This window comes from Mauremys reevesii, linkage group 3, assembly GCF_016161935.1.
Source record: "Mauremys reevesii isolate NIE-2019 linkage group 3, ASM1616193v1, whole genome shotgun sequence".
Lineage (NCBI taxonomy): Eukaryota > Metazoa > Chordata > Testudines > Geoemydidae > Mauremys > Mauremys reevesii.
The window spans coordinates 41499377-41518752 of record NC_052625.1 but is presented as its reverse complement, the minus strand read 5'-3'; the positions used below and the strand labels follow the sequence as shown (position 1 = coordinate 41518752).

Sequence of the window (19376 nt, the reverse complement as noted above, 5' to 3'; positions counted from 1 at the left end):
CCCTCAGAACGGCCTGAAGGTTGTGGGGATGTTGTGCCTGTGATGACCCAAGAAAAAGTTTGTCACATACGGTCTGTAAAATCCCAGTTTCTTATTCATGCTCTCCTTACAGTGTAGAAGAGGGGCGGAGGCATGACCTGTGGCAGCATACTGTGCAGGAACCAAGCTTTGGGTCATGGAGTAGCATCTCCCAGCTCCTTCAGCAAAATCTGATGGTTGTGGGGAACGGGTCACTTGGGGTGACCTGAATGGCACATTGTACTTACAGTCAGACACACGCCAACTCCTTGATTATTGAATGAATTCCGAATCGGCTCGTTTAAATTTTTACCACAGGAATGTGATGGAATGTGATTGTATAACTGTATAAGGTCCCATGCTGATGGATTTTAACTGGTTTGGACCTTGCAATAAGGACCTGGGAACCACAAATCAGGAGCTGGGGATAAGGAACCAGCTTCATCCTCCTGCTTTGCGGCCCCCTCGGCCAGGAAGAGGGGCCAGCAGCGCCCCAGGAAAGCGCCCCCAAGCCGGGCGTTGCAGCGGGAGGGAAGGAGCAGGGCGGAGACGTACCAGTTCCCGGCTGGGTTACGGTCTGGGCCCGCTCAAAGGCCCGGGAAAGCAGGCGCATTAGGAGCGTGGCTAGCACCCGTGTCCTCGGATTACTGCCGGCAGGTCAGCTGGGCTCTGCCCGCCGGGCCCAGGGGCCGCCGGGGACAATGGCCGCTCAGAGGAGCCTGCCCAGCTGACAGCCCCGAGGACGGCTCCTGCTGAGCGGGGGAAATAGCCGTGGCGAGGCAGCGGGGATAAATAGAGGCCGGCCGGCAGCCCCGGGCACCGCCCGGCGCCTCCCCGCGGCCAGCCCCGCAGCATGGCGTGCCGAGCGGCCGGCGAGGAGCTGCCGCGCCCCTGCTGCAATGGCTACAGCGAGCTGGCGCCTGCCGACATGCGCCGGGCCCTGGTGCAGGAGCGCCCGGAGAAGCACAGCCGCGAGGAGGCGGCCGAGGGCGGCGAGCTGCCTGCCTTGGAGGACGCCTACCTGAGCATCCTGGAGGGGCTGGGGGAGAACCCTGCCAGGCAGGGGCTGCTCCAGACGCCCAGGAGGGCTGCCAAAGCCATGCAGTTTCTCACGAAAGGCTACCAAGAAACCATCGAGGGTGAGTCTTGCTGGCCCCAGGGATGTGCTTTGCCGACACCTGCCTGTGACGGTCGTGGGGGTTGGACTGGATCGGGGTCCCCATCTATGTGCGCCCGCTTACTGGCCGCCGGACAAGCAGCCACTGAAATGCCGCCAGGAAGCGATGCCACCAATATGCCACCGAGAAGCAGCAACATCAAGAAGCGCCGTTGGCGAAATGCTGCTGATTTTCAGCGGCATTTCGGCGGTGACGCCTCTTGATGACACTGCTTCTCGGCGGCATTTCAGCAGCTGCTTGTCCGGTGACCACACTCCTCGGCGGCTAGTCATCCGGCGCCCGCCACACAAAAACGATGGGGACCACTGCACTAGATGACCTCCTAAGATCTCTTCCAACCCTAATCTTCTATGGTTCTATGAAGGGGAAAGTGCAAGCGTCCCTGGTCTCTGCCTCCCTGCTCATGGAGACCAAAGTCCCTCAGCTAGACCCTCTCCTCTCAGCTGCTGCTTCATTGTCTTCCAACCGTCCTCCAGGGACAAGGGAGGTGGGAGTATAGCTTGCATTGGACCCATGGCTGATGGTGAGAGCGACCAGCTTTTCAACTACACCAAGCTTCCTTCAGGGCTGGGAAACTGACTCAGTGGGTCACAGCTAACCACAAGGTGGAACAGAGTGGTTAGGGTAAAAGTTAACACATCTTTCCAGGGATCATTCAAGGTGAAGTGGCCTATTGACATCCTTCCCGTCATAGGGAGGGGAAAAGGCAGCTGGGGATGGGTGGGGGGGTAGGGTGAACACATGTCCCGATTTTATAGGGACAGTCCCAATTTTTGGGTCTTTTTCTTAATAGGCTCCTATTACCCCCTACCCCGTGCCCTGATTTTTTACACTTGCTGTCTGGTCACCCTAGTGGGGGGCGGGGGTAGTGGGTTACAGATCGTTGTAATAAGCCACAAATCCAGTGTGTCTATATCTGATCCCTCAGTCCTCATCTTCAAAGGAAACGTGCACAGCACTTTCAAAAAAGAAGCCTGGAAGCTTAAATTCATAACTCTGCTAGACACTAAAAGTCAGGGACTGAATAGAGACTAGGGTGACCAGATGTCTCGATTTTATAGGGACAGTCCTGATCTTTGGGTCTTTTTCTTATATAGGCTTCTGTTACCTCCCCACTCCCGTCCCGATTGTTCACACTTGCTGTCTGTTCACCCTAAGAGAGACACTGGATTTATGGCTTATTATAACAATCTGTAACCCACTAATAGCCCCTTCCTCCCCCAGGTGCTTCCCTCAACTGGAGGGTTAATGGACCACTTCACCTTGAATGGCTCCTTGAAATACATTTTAACTACTTATGCTAAACAATCTCTTCCACCTTGTACTTAGCTGACACTGTGAATAAGTTTCCCAGACCTGAAGAAGAGCTCTGTGAAGCTCCAAAGCTCGTCTCTCTCACCAAGAGAAGCGGGTCCAATGAAACAGGCGCCTACTCCGTGGGTGCTCTGGGGTTCCACTGGCAGCTTCTTGCCCTGCCCCAGCTCACCTCTGCCTCCACTCTGCTTCCTCCCCTGAGCACGCTGCCGTGTCCTGCTTTTCCCCCCTCCCTCCCAGCGCTTGCGCCGCAAAACAGCTGTTTCACGCAGCAAGCCTGGGAGGGAGGGGGGAGGAGGAGGAACGTGGTGTGCTTGGGGAGGGAGCCAATAAAAACAGGGAAATTTCTCCATTTTACTCTCCAGCTTCAGGATAGTGATCATATGTATAAGTGGCATGGGGGGTGGGGGTGGAAGTAATTTTTGAATAAATGAATCTAAGCACAGTCAGGTGTATTACTCATAGAAAACTAATATGCCATTTTGTGCTATGTTTGTACAGCGCCTAGCACAATGGGGTCCTGGTCCAGGACTGGGGCTCCTTTGCATTACTGTGATACAAATAATGGGAAACAAGAATTTCAGCTTGAGCATCAGTTAAAAAAGAGGGAGGGGGAAGGCAATTGGCAGCAGGCTCGAGGGTTGTGTATGAATTATTCCTGAAGGTATGCTAATAAAGTTTAAACTTATAGTATCTTTGTTACCTTAATTTTGTAAAATAAGGCCCTGTGCCCGCAAACATTTTGGGGGGGTATGCAAATAAGTTTACTGTTAGAAGTGAATTTATGCAAACAATGGTATCCAGGAGTAAGAATCAATTGCAATTATACCTTTCAGGGATTTTTATCCTAAACTTTTCTTTTTCCACTGTTGACATTTATATTAGTTACATTTTCCCCCCATTTTGTATTTTTCTGGTTCTCTATTCTGTATCTTAATATCCACAATAGAAGCTGGTCTCTGTGATGACAAATTTTTCTCATCTTCATTGTTTAGACTTTTCTATTTCAAATGAACATAAACAAATAAGGCTTTGCAGCTTCTGAAGTACAGATTTGATAAAGAATGTGTGTACTAGAGACTCATCTTCTCCAAACAGATAAAATTCTTTTATTTGGAAATAAGTCCATATACACCTAAACAGTGGGTGCTGTCCTCTTTCCATTTATAGGCATGCACTGTGATCAGTGCTCCCTTCACCCTGCCTGTGACTGGGAGCTGGGACCATTCAGTAGGCCCCAAAAAGTAAGAACTGCATACAAAGAAGTTTAGCGCTGCTTGGCAGGGCTGAAGCCCACTGGATGTTACCTGTGTATAAAGTTACTTATATGTGTGTAAGGTGGGGTGTGCGAGTTGAGTGTAGGATTCCATCTGTACGTACAACTGATTTTTTAAAATATGCTCAGTTCTATATAACCATTGAATTTCAGCTAAGAATATGTCCATATTAAAACTATTTTTAAAAGGTTTGGGGTTGTGCTTTTCTCTCTCACATCAGATTTTGTTTTATGCTTAAGAAAGTATGTATCAATTGCAGTATATGCAAAATGCTGTTTAGGATAGAATCCTGCGTAGAATCTTTCATTAACTACTCATCTTGTCCTTTCAGATATACTCAATGATGCAATCTTTGATGAAGACCATAACGAAATGGTGATCGTTAAGGATATTGATATGTTTTCCCTTTGTGAACATCACTTGGTACCCTTCTTTGGCAAGGTAGTTATCCATCGGCCTTATAGCAAATATTTGTCATTCAGAGATCTTGGATATTCTACTGAATAAAGGGAAATAAAATGTGTTTTGAAAAACTAGGGTGAGGTGTTGCTCATAGCCAATGTAGTCCTGTAGAATCCAGAATAATCATTCTTAGGAAGAGTTTTAAAACATGCCAACTATGATGTGGGGATTTTGAGGTGATAAATAGAGGATTTATTTTGTGGACTAACTGCATCTGCAGCATGAAGCATATTAGCGTCAGGAAAGAAGAGCCATATTTTCTATAGTATGGTAATAGGAAATTGATTACCCTTGGAGAAACTGCTTAGCAGGGATCCTAGAAATCCATTTGTGCAGAAAAACATGGAATATGCATTTTTACAGAGAATCTTTAGTTTTTACATTTTGTGGAAAACTAAAAATGTATTTATTAACTAAATTTTACTGAAAGTTCCAGTTTCACTTTTTCAGTGCATGCAACCTCCCCCTCTTGTGGTTGGTTTTTGAATGCATTTTAAATCTACATAGCTAAACATCTCCAATAAACTGCTTCTGGCGTATATAAGTTACTCAGCGGCATAAAGGGGTTCATATTTTAATGCATCTCAAATTTAACATAAGACCGGCCATACTCGGTCAGACCAAAGGTCAATTTAGCCCACTATTCTGTCTTCTGACTGTGGCCAATGCCAGGTTGTCCCAGAGGGAATGAACAGAACAGATAATCATCAAGTGATCCATCCCGTCGCCCATTCCCAGCTTTTGGCAAACAGGCAAGGGACACCATGCCTTCCCATCCTGGCTAATAGCCACTGATGGACCTATCCTCCCTGAACTTACCTAGTTCCTTTTTTGAACCCTGTTATAGTCTTGGCCTTCACAACATCCTCTGGCAAGGAGTTCCACAGGTTGACTGAGAGTTGTGTGCAAAAATACTTCCTTCCTGCTGCCTATTAATTTCATTTGGTGACCCCTAGTTCTTGTGTTATGAGAAGGAGTAAATAACACTTCTTTATTTACTTTCTCTACACCAGTCATGATTTTATAGACCTCTCTTATATTCACCCCCTCCCACCTCCATCATTTCTTTTCCAAGGTGAAAAGTACCAGTCTTATTTATCTCTCCTCATATGGAAGCCATTCCATACCCCTAATAATTTTTGTTGCCCTTTTCTGAAACTTTTCCAATTCCAATATATCTTTTTTGAGATGGGGAGACCACATCTGCACACAGTATTCAAGATGTGGGCGTATCATGGATTTATATAGAGGCAATATGATATTTTCTGTCTTATTATCTCTCCCTTTCTTAATGATTCCCAACATTCTGTTTGCTTTTTTGACTGTTGCTGCACCTTGCGTGGATGTTTTCAGAGAACTATCCACAATGATTCCAAGATCTTTCTTAAGTTGTAACAGCTAACTTAGACCCCCTCATTTTTTATATATCTATAGATATATAGATAGATAGTTGGGATTATGTTTTCCAATGTGCACTACTTTGCATTTATCAACATTGAATTTTATCTGCCATTTTGTTGCCCAGTCACCCACTTTTGTGAGATCCTTTTGTAGCTCTTCGCAGTCTGCCTGGGACCTAACTATTGTGAATAGTTTTGTATCAGCTGCAAATTTTGCCATGTCACTGTTTAACCCCTTTTTCCAGATCATTTATGAATATGTTGACTAAGATTTGTCCCAGTACACGCCCCTGAGGGACACTACTATTTACCTCTCTGCATTCTGAAAACCGACCATTTATTCCTACCATTTGTTACCTGCCTTTTAACCAGTTACCAATCCATAAAAGGACCTTCCCTCTTATCCCGACAGCTTACTTTGCTCAAGAGCCTTTGGTGAGGGACCTTGTCAAAGGCTTTCTGAAAATTTAAGTACACTGTGTCCACTGGATGCCCTTTGCCCACATGAAGGGGTCAACACGCAAAGAATTCTAGTAGATTGGCGAGGCATTATTGCTCTTTACAAAAACCATGTTGACTCTTCCCCAATGAATTACGTTAATCTATGTCTCTATGGCAATTTTGTTCTTTACTATAGTTTTAACCAGTTTGCCTGGTACTGAAGTCAGGCTTACCAGCTTGTGATTGCAGGGATGACCTCTGGAGCCCTTTTTAAAAATTGGTGTCACATTAGCTATCCTCCAGTCATTTGGTACAGAAGCTGATTTAAATGATAAGTTACAAACTACAATTAGTAGTTCTGCAATTTCACATTTGAGTTCCTTCCGAACTCTTGGGTGAATACCATGTGGTCCTGGTGACTTCTTACTGTTCAGTTTATCAGTTTGTTCCAAAACCTCTTCTAATGACACCTCAATCTGTGACAGTTCCTCAGCTTTGTCACCTAAAAGGAATGGCTAAGGTTAGGGAATCTCCCTCACATCCTCAGCCGTGAAGACTGATGCAAAGAAGTCATTTAGTTTCTCCGCAACGACCTGATCATCCTTGAATGTTCCTTTTAGCATCTCGATCGTCCAGTGGCCCCACTGATTGTTTAGCAGGTTTCCTGCTTCTGATGTTCTTAACATTTTTTTTTGCTATTACTTCTTGAGTCTTTGGCTAGCAGTTCTTCAGATTCTTTTTTGGCCTTCCTAATTATATTTTACCCTTCATTTGCCAGTGTATGCTCCTTTCTATTTTCCTCATTAGGATTTAACTTCTACTTTTTAAAGGATACCTTTTTGCCTATCACTGCTTCTTTTACTTTGTTGTTTAGCCACAGTGGCACTTTTGGTTCTCTGTTTTTTTAATTTGCGGTATACATTTAAGTTGAGCCTCTATTATGGTGTCTTTAAAAAAGTTTCCATGCAGCTTGCAGAGATTTCACTTTTGGCATTGTACCTTTTAATTTGTTTTTCCCCGCCATGGGGATGTTAAATTTAATTTTATTATGGTCACTATTACCAAGAAGTCTAGCTATATTCACCTTTCGGACCAGCTCCTGAGCTCTACTTGGAATAAATCAAGAATTTCCTCTCCTCTTGTAGGTTCCAGGATTAGTTGCTCCAAGAAGCAGTCATTTAAGGTGTCAAGAAATTTTATCTCTGCATCCCGTCCTGAGGTGACATGTACCTAATCAGTATGGGGATAGTTGAAATCCTCCATTATTATTGAATTCACTTCAGCCTCCAGCCATGAGTAATTAAACTTATGAAAAGATGGCAGAAAGATTTTAAAATCACCCCTAAAGCCCGTGTCACTAAGTTTGGCAAGGACAAATTTCACGTTCATGGTGATGTGCTGTTCTGCACTGTATGCAACAAGGCTGTAGATTACGTTCAAAGGCAGACAATTATAGAACACATGGAAAGCACTAAACAAACTGAATGAAAAGAAGAGGTTGAAACAGCAGGGCCATCAACAATAACAAAGAAACAGCAGAGTCCTGTGGCACCTTATAGACTAACAGACGTATTGAAGCATGAGCTTTCATAGGTGAATACCCACTTCGTCGGATGCATGTATTCAGCTACGAAAGCTCATGCTCCAATACGTCTGTTAGTCTATAAGGTGCCACAGGACTTTTTGCTGCTTTTACAGATCCAGAATAACACAGCTACCCCTCTGATACTTAACAAAGAAACAATACACTATGACTGGATGATTTTATTATAATGATTATAATGATGGATGGTGCTGGTAGGCTTGGAACTTGCTTTAAAATTGTAAATATATCAATAAAACGTGTTCAGCTGATAGCTACTATATATAGTAGCTAGGGAAACTAAAGTGAAGCATTTCATTTTAACTGTGGAAAAACACAGATTTTTATGTTTGTTTTTTAAAATCGGAGAATTTTGGATTTTTTTAATCATGGAAAACTAGGATTCCTGCCCCTTACACACTAAATATCCACTGAAGTCAATTTGTGGGGGAGGGGGGCATTGCCTGCACAGATATATGGGATCAAGCTTGTCTGAGTATGGGCAGGGAAATTTTCCCTGAAGTCTCTTCCAAACACAACTTAAACTCCTTAAAAGTGATTGCACTCAGCATCCCAAACTGGCAATCATTGTACAAGCAAAGCTCCCAATGCAGGGGCCTGCTAGAATGAAGATTAAATAAATAAATAGTTCCATGTATCTTACTCCTGCCTCTTCCCAGCTCCATCTTCCTCCCTTCCACATTGTTACAGGAGAAAAAGCAATCTCCTTCTTTCCTTTCTCCAGCTTCACTCGCTCAATAAACCTCCTCTCCTACTTGCTGCTTTCCCTTCTCGTACCTCTCTCCGACGCTTTTTCCATGAAGACTGATAATTCTTGAGAGCTCAAATTGTTTGGAATGTACAACAACTTGAACGACTGTCTTTTTCCTTACCAAGGAATCTACTTGCTCTATATATGCTCATAAGCTACACAGCATCTATACTGGGGTTCTCAAACTGCGGGTCAGGACCCCTCAGGGGGTTGCAAGGTATTACATGGGGGGTGTGTGTCACAAGCTGTCAACCTCAACCCCAAGCCCCACTTTGCCTCCAGCATTTATAATGGTGTTAAATATATAAAAAGTGTTTTTAAATTTATAAGGGGGGGGTGTCGCACTCAGAGGCTTGCTATATGAAAGGGGGGTACCAGTAAAAAATTTGAGAGCCACTGATCTATACATATGTATCTTCTCCATCTACTACATGGTGCAGGTCTGACGTCACAGGGCACTTTGTCTGCATTAAGGATCCAGTCCTGCTCCCATTAAAAGCAGCACTGAAACTCCCATTGACATCACTAGAGGAAAGATCAGGCCCAAAGCCAGCAGATTTAGGTTCTGGGAGCCCTGATCCTGCAATTTCCACTGGTGTAGGCAGACTGCTATGAATGTGGAGATCCATTGACTAGGCTAGGACTCCTCACAGACAGTCATGACTGTGCATTGTACATTGCATCTCAGAGCCCTGAGTTTATTCAGACCTTCAACTTTCCTGCAGAAGCAGGTGTGTAGTAATCATTCAGCACTTAGACTCCTGTTCATATTTGCAGGTACATATTGGATACTTACCTATAAAGAAAGTGGTTGGACTAAGCAAGCTTGCAAGGTAAGTGCATCTATGCAATGCTATAGTGAAGGTGTAAAGGCCAAATCCTGTTCTCAGTGCACAGCCCAAGTGAGGATGCCATGTACTGGGATGCTCTGCAGACGGAAAGGGACGGATACTTCCCCTGAAATGTATGATAGCAACAAAGTTATTGCTCTAGAGGCACTACTGAAGCTTTAGGGTTGCAGTAAGCCCTGGGGTTCCTTTGGGCTGGTGGCTCTGCGTAGCAGATCCCCTGTTCCCACTTGCCCTCCACACTGGAGTGCATGGAGTCTACTGTGCAGAGGGAGATGGAACTCCTGTATGGCATTCTGATCTCCCTTTCACAGTGGTGTGGCGTCCCCTATGGCTCCAGAGGGGCAGGATTTTCCACTGTTCATGTAAGCCAATAACCAGGATTATCAAGGTGAGCTGAGAAGGACCCTGCTCAATAGAAAATTTAGATTTCCTCACTGTGATTCTTAAGGATAACTTACCATAAGAGAAACTGCATAAGCATTTGTGGCTGATATAAGCCTTTTATCCCATAATTATGCTGAATTTGTAATGCCCCCCAACCACTGAGACCCCTCAATCTAATAGAAGGGAGCTAATAGAAGGGGGCTAGTGGGAGAACGTTCCCTTTGAGGGGCTGTCAGTTTTGGCACTGCCTCCCCACTTTGGACTGAAACAGCCTTGTGAGCATGCTGCAGTGCTTTGGCATTGCTTCTCAGGAAGGAGGGGCTTAACCATGGCTAAGGATTTGTGTGAATAGTTCAGCTAAGAACCAATGGCTGGCAGTTTTATGTTTATTAGCAGCTGCTGCAAGTGATGCTGCCTTAGCTTTTGGGTTTAATTTATTTGTTTTGTTAGCCTATATCAGGGTTGCCTGCAGTTTTCAGATATGAGCCTCTTTTTGTATAGGAACATTTTTTAATAAGTAGAAAAGTGAATTTAATTTAACAGGCGGAGTTTGTTAAGTAAAAGTTGATGGCCTGTACATCTTAAAAGAACAGTTCAGATGTCAATAGCAGACTATAATTAAGTGTCTAGTAGCCCTGTTATAATCTATGATCACATCTTCTGCATTCTGAGCACCAGCGTGTTAATGATTGATCAGAGGCTGCTTTACAAATGTGACACAAAGGCTGATAATCCACAGACTGAAAATAGATTATAATGTGGTTAAATAAGATTTTTGAGGTAGTACTTAGCATATTTAAAAAAAAATGCTTTCTTAAAGGGATTCTAAATCCATGTATATGGTACTTTGGTTAAAATAAGTGATACAAAGTAGAATATATTAATACTCAATATATAAGGTATTCTAAAATGGACTGAGTGTCAGCTGTCTGTAAATCACATTACATATTGTAATGTAAAATCACTTATACTACAGTATATTTAGCCTTCTAAATAGCCAAGATAACATCCTACTTTAACACCTGTGATACCCAGAAAGTCTATTAAGCTCAACTGAAATTGTGTGTTTAAATCAGGAGGAAATATTTATTATTCTTACATTTCCCCCCCCAGAATTGTTGAAATCTTTAGTCGAAGACTGCAAGGTGTGTATCCTTTCTACAATATCTCTCTGTTCTGCTGAACTATATTTCAGCTAGATGATGCCCAGCGGAAGAAAGTACTTAAGTGTATGCCTAATTTTAATTATGGCACTAGTTCTGTTGAAGTAAACGTATTTAAAAAAAGTTAGGCATAGGCCTAAGTACTCTCTTGAACTGGGACCATAATCAGTGTGGTATATTTGTTAAAGTTGTTAAGGGACCAAACAGAAAACATCAAACTAAAGCAGCCTGATCCTACACGTCAACAGTCTATTGACTTTATTGGAAGCTTGAGGTGTCTATTCCTAAATCCAGAACTTCAGTGTTTACAGTTCAACAGCTGGGTCGGTATAATGTGGAAGTTATGCATATAAAATAGGAAATGCATTGGGGCCTGTTTTTCTGAAAGAATGAGGAAGTGTACTCAGTGCATAGGCCACCTCTGATAGGTAGCCAAGGAGGACAGCTGTCTCTGCAGTGTGCGGAAAACTGACTTTGGATAATGTATTTCACAGGGAGTGAGGGCGGTTTTGTTAACTATTAAAAATCCTGCGGGCAATCAAGGTAGATAAATATCTGCTCACTGGATAAAGAACAGATTTCAGGGCTCCAAAGCTGTCATTCCAGAACTTTTTACAAGCACTAAATTCACATTGAAAAAATAATTAATAAAACCCATTTCTAGCATAGGGGCTCATTTTATGTTAGTTATCTAGTGGGAAAATTTGATGGACTGTATTTAGAGCACCTTAGGAATGTATTTTCTTTAAGAATTTGCAAGGAGTACCAGGAGTGGCAATTACATGTAGAAAAATCATACTGTTCTCTTTCCAGTTCAAGAGAGGCTTACCAGACAGATTGCTCTGGCAATTACTGAGGCTCTGAAACCTGCCGGAGTGGCTGTGATTGTAGAAGCATCGTAAGTAATTCATTATTGTTAGTCCCACTAAAGTCAACCTCTAAGAACAGTTACCACTATGAAATGTCATTGTTACCTAAACAGACTTGGGAGAGTTTTATTTCAGTTCCTACCACAGACTTCCTGTAGGACCTTAGACAAGTCATTTAATTTCTCTAGCTCAGTTCCCCGATCTGTAAAATGAGGATCCTAATATCACTGCTCTTCGCTGGGCACATCAGGATGCCTTCATTAATAACTGTGAGGTATTCAGATGCCATGAAGATGGGGCCATTTAAGTACCTGGATAGATAACTTGTAAGTATAGAGAAATATTACAGTACTTCAGATACTATCTTATCAGAAATGGTGACCTCTGTCAACATCATCCTTTCTCACACACTCCAACAAATGCTGCAGGGTATGTATGGGTAACTTAGCTTGAAGTGACAATGTAAAATTAAAGTGACTAAAAGTGGGGTATAAAGTTTTTGGCACATATTCCACTATGTGTCACTTTGTGCACTCAAATAGTTACAAATCTTAGTAGTTTTTTCAGGCTTACCCCAAAAATTGTCCGATTGTATTCTAACAACATGTGGACCAGTCACATCTGGCACCAATACATTTAGGATGTGTCTACCCTGCAATTAAACACCTGTGATTGGCCATGTCAGCTGACTCAGGCTTGAGGGGCTTGGGCTAAGGGGCCGTTTAATGGCAGAATAGACATTTGGGTTTGGACTGGAGCATAAGCTCTGGGATCTTCCCTCCTCATGGGGTCCCCAAGCCTGAACATCTACACTGCAGTTTTACAGCCCCATAGTCCTAGTCCCAGTCCCATGAGCCTGGGTCGGCTCACACAGGCTGGCCATAGGTGTTTAATTGCAGGGTACACATACCTTTATTAGCCAGATTTGTGCTGTTCTGCAGGGCAAAAGTGGTGAACGTAAACTGAATAGTTCAAATATGATCTGCTTAAGCTTCCTGTCAATATTTATTCATTTATTTCAACTTCAGTCACTAAGTATGGTTGTAAACAAACAACCCCCCTCACTAAATGTTGCTTTGAAATACTACAACATTTAAAGAAAATAGAATTCAAGAATGATTCTTCTATCAATAGTTCTGAGTGAATTGGTGGCTCCCAATAATATTTGGACATGCTTTAATTAATCAAAGGCACTACTTGTCACACCGTGTACTGCTGATTATCATACTGGTAATTAGATCCAATTATCCCAGTGTGCAGGTTATTAACATATTAAACTAAGGTTGGCTATTTAACTAATTACCTTGTAGGCACATGTGTATGGTTATGAGAGGGGTTCAGAAAATGAACAGCAGGACTGTCACCAGCACCATGCTCGGAGTCTTGCGAGAAGATCCAAAAACCAGAGAGGAATTTCTTACACTGATCAAGAATTAAATGGAAACAGCTTCCCACTCACTGTTTGTTGGCTCTAACAGTAAAACCAATTGCCAGAAACTAATCACCGTGTGTGATGCAGGACTGTTTTGTAGAGTCTGTGTATTAGAAATAGCTTTGTGACAGCTTGGTTCTCACTAGTGCCTTAAAATGTCATAAAATATTTGGTAGAGAATGAATGTGCCTAAAATCACAATTACTGAACTGAAAAGAGATTAGCTGTTTCCCAATACTAACCATAGAGTGCTATGGAAAGATGTTGCTAGATGGGAGCTAAAACAAGTCCCCCCCTCCCCCCAAAAACAACCCAAAACGAACAAACAAAAAACAAACAAACCAAGCCACCACAGAAAGGTGAAATTAAGCACAAAATCCTGTGGCCTTTATGACTCAATCTTCAGCCCCTTTGTGTTCCTTGTATTAGACAAAAGGGTCAGAAAGCCAGCAGATCTCCCCAGCTGTTAGCAGATAACAGTTTAAAGATTTGACACACTAAAATGGCAATCAATCAAATGAATATCCACCAAAATAAACCCTGATATTTACCCAGAAAAATTAAGGTTTTTTGCACCGATTTTCAGCTGTTTTTGTTGTTGTAGTAAAAGACTGATAAATTCCCAGGAAAAATTAAATAAAATAAAAACCAAAAAGGGCCCTACAGATACTGTATTTTTCAAGCAAATGTATTTTGAGATACATCTGTGTATATCCTAAATGTACTGTAATGATACCGTATTATACTCATGCCAGATCAGCTTGGGAATGTGCCTTAATCTTTGGCAAAATGGGGGAACACATTAAAAGCAGTGTGTGTCTGAGTAAATGTTAGCAGTAAATTAAACTGATAAATATTGGTTTTATAAATGAAATGTTCAAGAGACAAACATTTTGCAGCTCACTCTATTCAAAAGTAAATGTTGAACAGTCTTAGAGAAGGAGGTTTTATATCAATAAGAGCTGCATAACAGTGTTCAATAGTGGTGCTAAAACATTATATATATAGAGAGAGAAAGAGAGTGTTTTGTGGAAATTGCATTAATGCATTTTAAAAAAATCTTTTGGTGCATAGTTATATTTTATGTATATTTTATTAGCCTTTTGCTTTGTTACATGGAGATTGTGGGGCAAACTCTTCTTACGTGTCCTATTCTCACATGTCGTTGTATCTGTGTTGGATCATGAAGTTAGAGAGACAAGATGGGGAGGCCATATCTTTTACTGGACCATCTTCTATTGGTGAGAGAGACAAGCTTTTGAGCTTACACAGCGCTTTTCTTCAGGTCTGGGCAGACTTGTGAAAGCTTGAAAGCTTGCCCCTCTCACCAACAGAAGATGGTTCAGTAAAAGATATAACCTCCTCCGTCTTATCTCTCTAGTCTCACATATATCAGACTTTGTAATTAATTGAAGCCCTAAAAATAACAAGTCTGATATATGTGAGACTAGAGAGATTTTTTCATCTTTTTTACAGTGCAAATATTTGTAATAAAAAAGTGAGCGCTATACACTTTTCTGTGTAGTAATTGAAATCAATATATTTGAAAATTTAGAAAATATCAAAAAATATTTAAATGGTATTCTATTGTTTAATGTTGCAATTAAAACTGCGATTAATTGCAATTTTTAAAATCTTGTGATTAATCATGATTTTTTAAAGTAGTTTGACAGCCCTAGTTATTTTGCATTAATAGAAGGCAGAGACATGTTTATCTAGCAGTTTAGGAGCCATGAATTTTCCATGAGTTTTAATACCAAAGGAAGATGCTAACTTCCTTTTTAGCTTTGGACAAGTCACTCTGCCTCAGGCTCCCTTTCTGTAAAATGGATTGAATGCTACCTTGCAGTGGTGTTGTGAGGATAAGTTAATGTTTGCAAAGTGCTCTGAAGATGAAAATAGTCAGTGCTGAGTGTTACTGTTAATATGCTCTACACCCTCAATTTGAGCCCTGATTTTACATTACAAATAGACCAGAAAAACTGGAAACAAAATGCAGCTAGCGCACACGGTAACATAGGATGGAAATTAAAAAGAAAAAAAAAAACCAAACACCTCAAATCCAGCAGTGTGTGGTATTTATGCTAAAATATGGGTAACCCATAAATTCAGATCCAAATGATCCTGCAGTATTTGGGTCTACATTTCAAATGATCTGATACTTCGTAAATATTTTCATAAATACAAAAGCCTAATGATTACCCCCCTTAAATACACTGGGCCCCAATTCCATGGTTTTGAAGGCCATCACCTTCATCTAATTTTTCTAGAGATCAAAATGAAGTGGGTAATTAACACAGGGTTTTATTTAAAATGATTTTATGTACTTTATAACATTAGCAGGTTTGGTTTTGGTTTTTAACCTGAGCTCAATAGCCAAAAAATGTTTTCAATGTTATAATGTATGTAACATTTTTAAAAAAGATATATACACTTCATCTACCATAATGCTGAGTTGTCAACTTCTTTTCTATGCAGCTATCACTGTCTTAGTCAAGCTCAGTGTTAACATGTGTTTCTCAGCCAGCTGCTGAGGAAGCAGTGATAATGAAAAAATTGATTAAAAGGAGCAAAGCAAAGGCTAAGCTTATGTCATGGTGATTTTTAGTAAAAGTCATGGGCAATGAACAAAAATTCAAGGAAGCCATGATCTGTCTGTGATTTTTGCTGCTGCAGCTCCATGGTTTCCCCTGCCACCGTGGTGCTTGGGAGCTGTGGGTTTCCCCCTCTGCCCACGGCAGCTGGAAGCTGCAGGGTGACCATATTTCCCAGAGGGAAAACGGGACACCCTCAGCTGCTCGCCCAAGGTGCTCACCTCTTCTTCCCCCATGAGGCTGTCGCTTGTCGCTGTAACCTTGAGGAGGTCCCTCTCAGGATGCTGTCGCCTGTGGCTGGAACCCTGCCAGTGCAGCACCTGAGGCTGAAGCAAATGTCATGGGTTCTGTGACTTCCATGACCTCTGTGATATAAACCTAGCAGTAGCCTTAACCATAAGCAATATGACAGGAGTGCAGCCTCTCTCACAATACCCCTTATGGTGGCCTCACCTACGGGGAAAGTGAGCTTCAGAGGTTCATCCACCACAATTCCCCATACAGATAACCACTTGTAATGCCACACACCATCAGCAGTAGTCAAACCTGGGACCTCTGCATCTTAAAGTATGAGCTACTGCAGCCTGAGATAAAAGCCTCATCTCTGGTATCTCATGAGGCAGGCTGAGACCTTCTCTATGTGGCCCAGCCATTATTAGAGCCAAACACCACACTGAATGCATGTGAGATACACATACACATTGAATAGGAAAGTTAGTGCATCAGGATGCTGCTCTTGGGGAGAGTGAGCAGTTGTCCAACAGCAGTGTCTGAGGGGAAGGCGTGAACCAGCTTGATAAAGGGCCACCCTACTAAAGCACGGCAATGAGTTAAAATTATCTCATGATGGGTGACATCACAGGCTGCTGACAAACTGAATGAAAGCAAAAATGTACACTTTTTCCTAGCTCTATCCATCACCAGAAGATAATTAGTCTTCAACAGGAAACTGTCTCTGTTCCATACCCATTTCTGAAAGCAGACTGTTAGGGATTTATGACAGCGTCTCCCAAACTATGGAAATCTGAGCTCTCTTTCAATCACACCCCTTGCAGCCCTGACATGTGTGTCATTAGAGATCTATCTATGTCAATTTATACATCTCCCACACTTGCTCCCCCAACTAGCCCTTCATACATTCTTGGGGGAGTGTGTACCATACTTAAGAAAGGAGATCTATAATCAGCATTTGCTAATGTGTTTTGATAAGAACTGATATAGTTAGCTATATTGACATTTTATCATCCTATCTGAGCTAGCATGCATTGGAAGAATGGGGCACAATTACACCTCAGAGCTATTGTTTCATGCTCTCTGCAAACTCAGGCACACATCGCTGAATGGTAACACTCACTTTGTATTTTGAGGACTCTCTCTGCAACAATTGCAGCTTATCTTTAAACAAATGATAAAAGCTGAGACTCTGGCAAATAGCTGAGAGGTCTATCCTGTATACCCTATGGGGGGAACGTCCCATACCGTAGAAAACAATGATTTAGGAAACTGGTGGAAGCCAAGTGTTGTTGCAGCTGCCCTACCACCACTGTCTCAATAAAGTTCCATAAAAATAGAGGTTTGAGACAGGAGAGTAATTAGCAATGGTCCTTGTTTTTTATTCTATTTATTATTTAATTATTTTGATGAATAAAAAGATAAACCACGTAGGGCCAGAGTCTGATACTGTAATGCTTTAGGGTTCAATCCAGACCAGTAAGGGGTTGTATCACTGCCTACCCTGGGACTCTGGCTGCCTTCAATGCTATGCTACTGTGGCTCACAGTTTTGACACCAAAAGCTTGTAAACAAGCATGCAGGTCACAGGCTAGCTTCCACTGCCCAGTTATGTTTTGAAGAGTGACCCCAACTCCCCCGCAGCTCTGAATTTGCCCAAACTCATCTGCCAGCGTGACAATCTGCTGAGGTTCCCAGAATTGTGAGTTACTATATTACTCCTCTCAGTCTCAGCATGTGACAGTTCCATGACATAGCAACTTATCTGCCTGGCCAGCAAACTCTTCAGAACTCTGAGTCTAAACCTTGCCTTGTAGGTAACAAACAGTGAACCCTAACACCCGAGTTTCCCAGAGATGTCTTCCTGCAGTGTTCAGCCCTTTCCTGGAACACTCCCAGAAGTTAGTTGCTCCTTTAGAGAGACAATACACGGTAGCTCGTTAATTTAACGGGGGTTTGACAAACACTCTCATATCAATCACAGCACTGCATTGGTTTATAGCAGGGGTAGCCAAACTTACTGGTCCTCCAAGCTGCATACGATAATCTTAAGAAGTTCAAGAGCTAGGTGTGTCTGCCAGGGCTCAGGGCTTCTGCCTTGCAGCAGGGTGGTGGGGCTCAGGGCTGAAGCCCCTAGACCCCTGTCCCAGTCTGTGGGTGGCGGGGGGGGAGCTCCCCATATGGGAAGGCCTGCAAGCCGCACTTCAACTGTAAAAGAGACACACGTGGCTTGTGAGCCACAGTTTGGCCACTCCTGGCTTACAGTAAAAGTAAATCATTAATTTAACAGAAAAGGACAAGGTGATACCAAGTATCAAGAATAAAGATAGATGTTCAAGGATTACCCCAGCAGAGTGCATGGCATCCACCAACCCTATGTGGGAAATCAAATTAAAATGTTATTTGAAAGAGTTTGCTTCTCCAGTTAGGCACACTAAGGCTCATGTGCCTATTCATGCACCTAATGGATTGCACCAAATGCCTGTTCTCACTTTCTGATGACAAATAAGAAGAGGGAAGCATTACATTTACAGGAGATAAACTTGTTTGAGAGATTGGCTGAACAAGGAGGAGGACTCAGTGGACTTGCAAGTTTTAAAATTTTACATTTTCTTTTTGAGTGCAGTTATTTTTGCACATAATTCTACATTTGTAAGTTCAACTTTCATGATAAAGAGATTGCACTACAGTACTTGTATTAGGTGAACTGAAAAATACTATTTCTTTTGTCATTTTTACAGTGCATATATTTGTAATAATATAAAGTGAGCACTGTGCACTTTGTATTGTGTTGTAATTGAAACCAATATATTTGAAAATGTAGAAAACATAAAAAAAAATTAAATAAATGGGATTCTGTTACTCTTTTTAATCGCACAACAGCCCTAGACCCAATGACTGAACAGTAACATCCCTCGAAAATCTGGACCCTCACTGGTTTGTCAGTCTCCAAAAGCAAATCAAGGAAACAGGCCCATCTCTTGGGGAAAAAAAAAAAAAAACAACGTACAGAAGTGAAGACACCAGTCATGATTAAGGCTGCAAATCATTCACGGAGGTCTCAGCTTCTGTGACCTCTGTGAATTTTGCAGTGCTGGTGTGGCTGACCTCAGGACCACCTGGAGCAGCAGCGAGGCCCCCGGGCCACCCCCCTGCTTGGAGCTGTGGCCTGCCGCCCCGCCCCCCACAGCAGGGGGCCCCAGGCCACCCCTAGTTGCAGTGGGGCCCTGGGTTCCCCCTTTCTCCCCAGCAGCAGTCTTCAGGAGTACCCCCCTCCCAGCAGGTAAGATTTAGTCACAGGTATTTTTAGTAAAAGTCATGGACGGGACACGGGGCTGTGACTTTTTTTTAAATTGCCTGTGACCCGTTTATGAATTTTACTAAAAATACCCATGACTTTGCCTTAGT

General features: G+C 42.5%; 1 protein-coding gene across 2 annotated transcripts; it reads left to right on the top strand.

The window, feature by feature from the left end:
• Nucleotides 1-671: 671 nt before the first annotated feature.
• On the top strand, nt 672-18537 carry LOC120400071 (GTP cyclohydrolase 1-like). 2 transcript variants are annotated; one of them, XM_039528447.1, is made up of 6 exons: nt 672-1157; nt 4119-4228; nt 9222-9277; nt 10793-10824; nt 11656-11740; nt 18259-18537. In XM_039528447.1, exons 1-6 carry the CDS (start codon nt 872-874, stop codon nt 18290-18292), a joined length of 603 nt encoding a protein of 200 aa, XP_039384381.1. In that variant the 5' UTR covers nt 672-871; the 3' UTR covers nt 18293-18537. The 2 variants fall into 2 exon arrangements, with proteins under 2 accessions (XP_039384381.1, XP_039384380.1); XM_039528446.1 differs by lacking the exon at nt 18259-18537 and adding an exon at nt 13022-13484.
• The last annotated feature ends 839 nt before the right edge of the window (nt 18538-19376 follow it).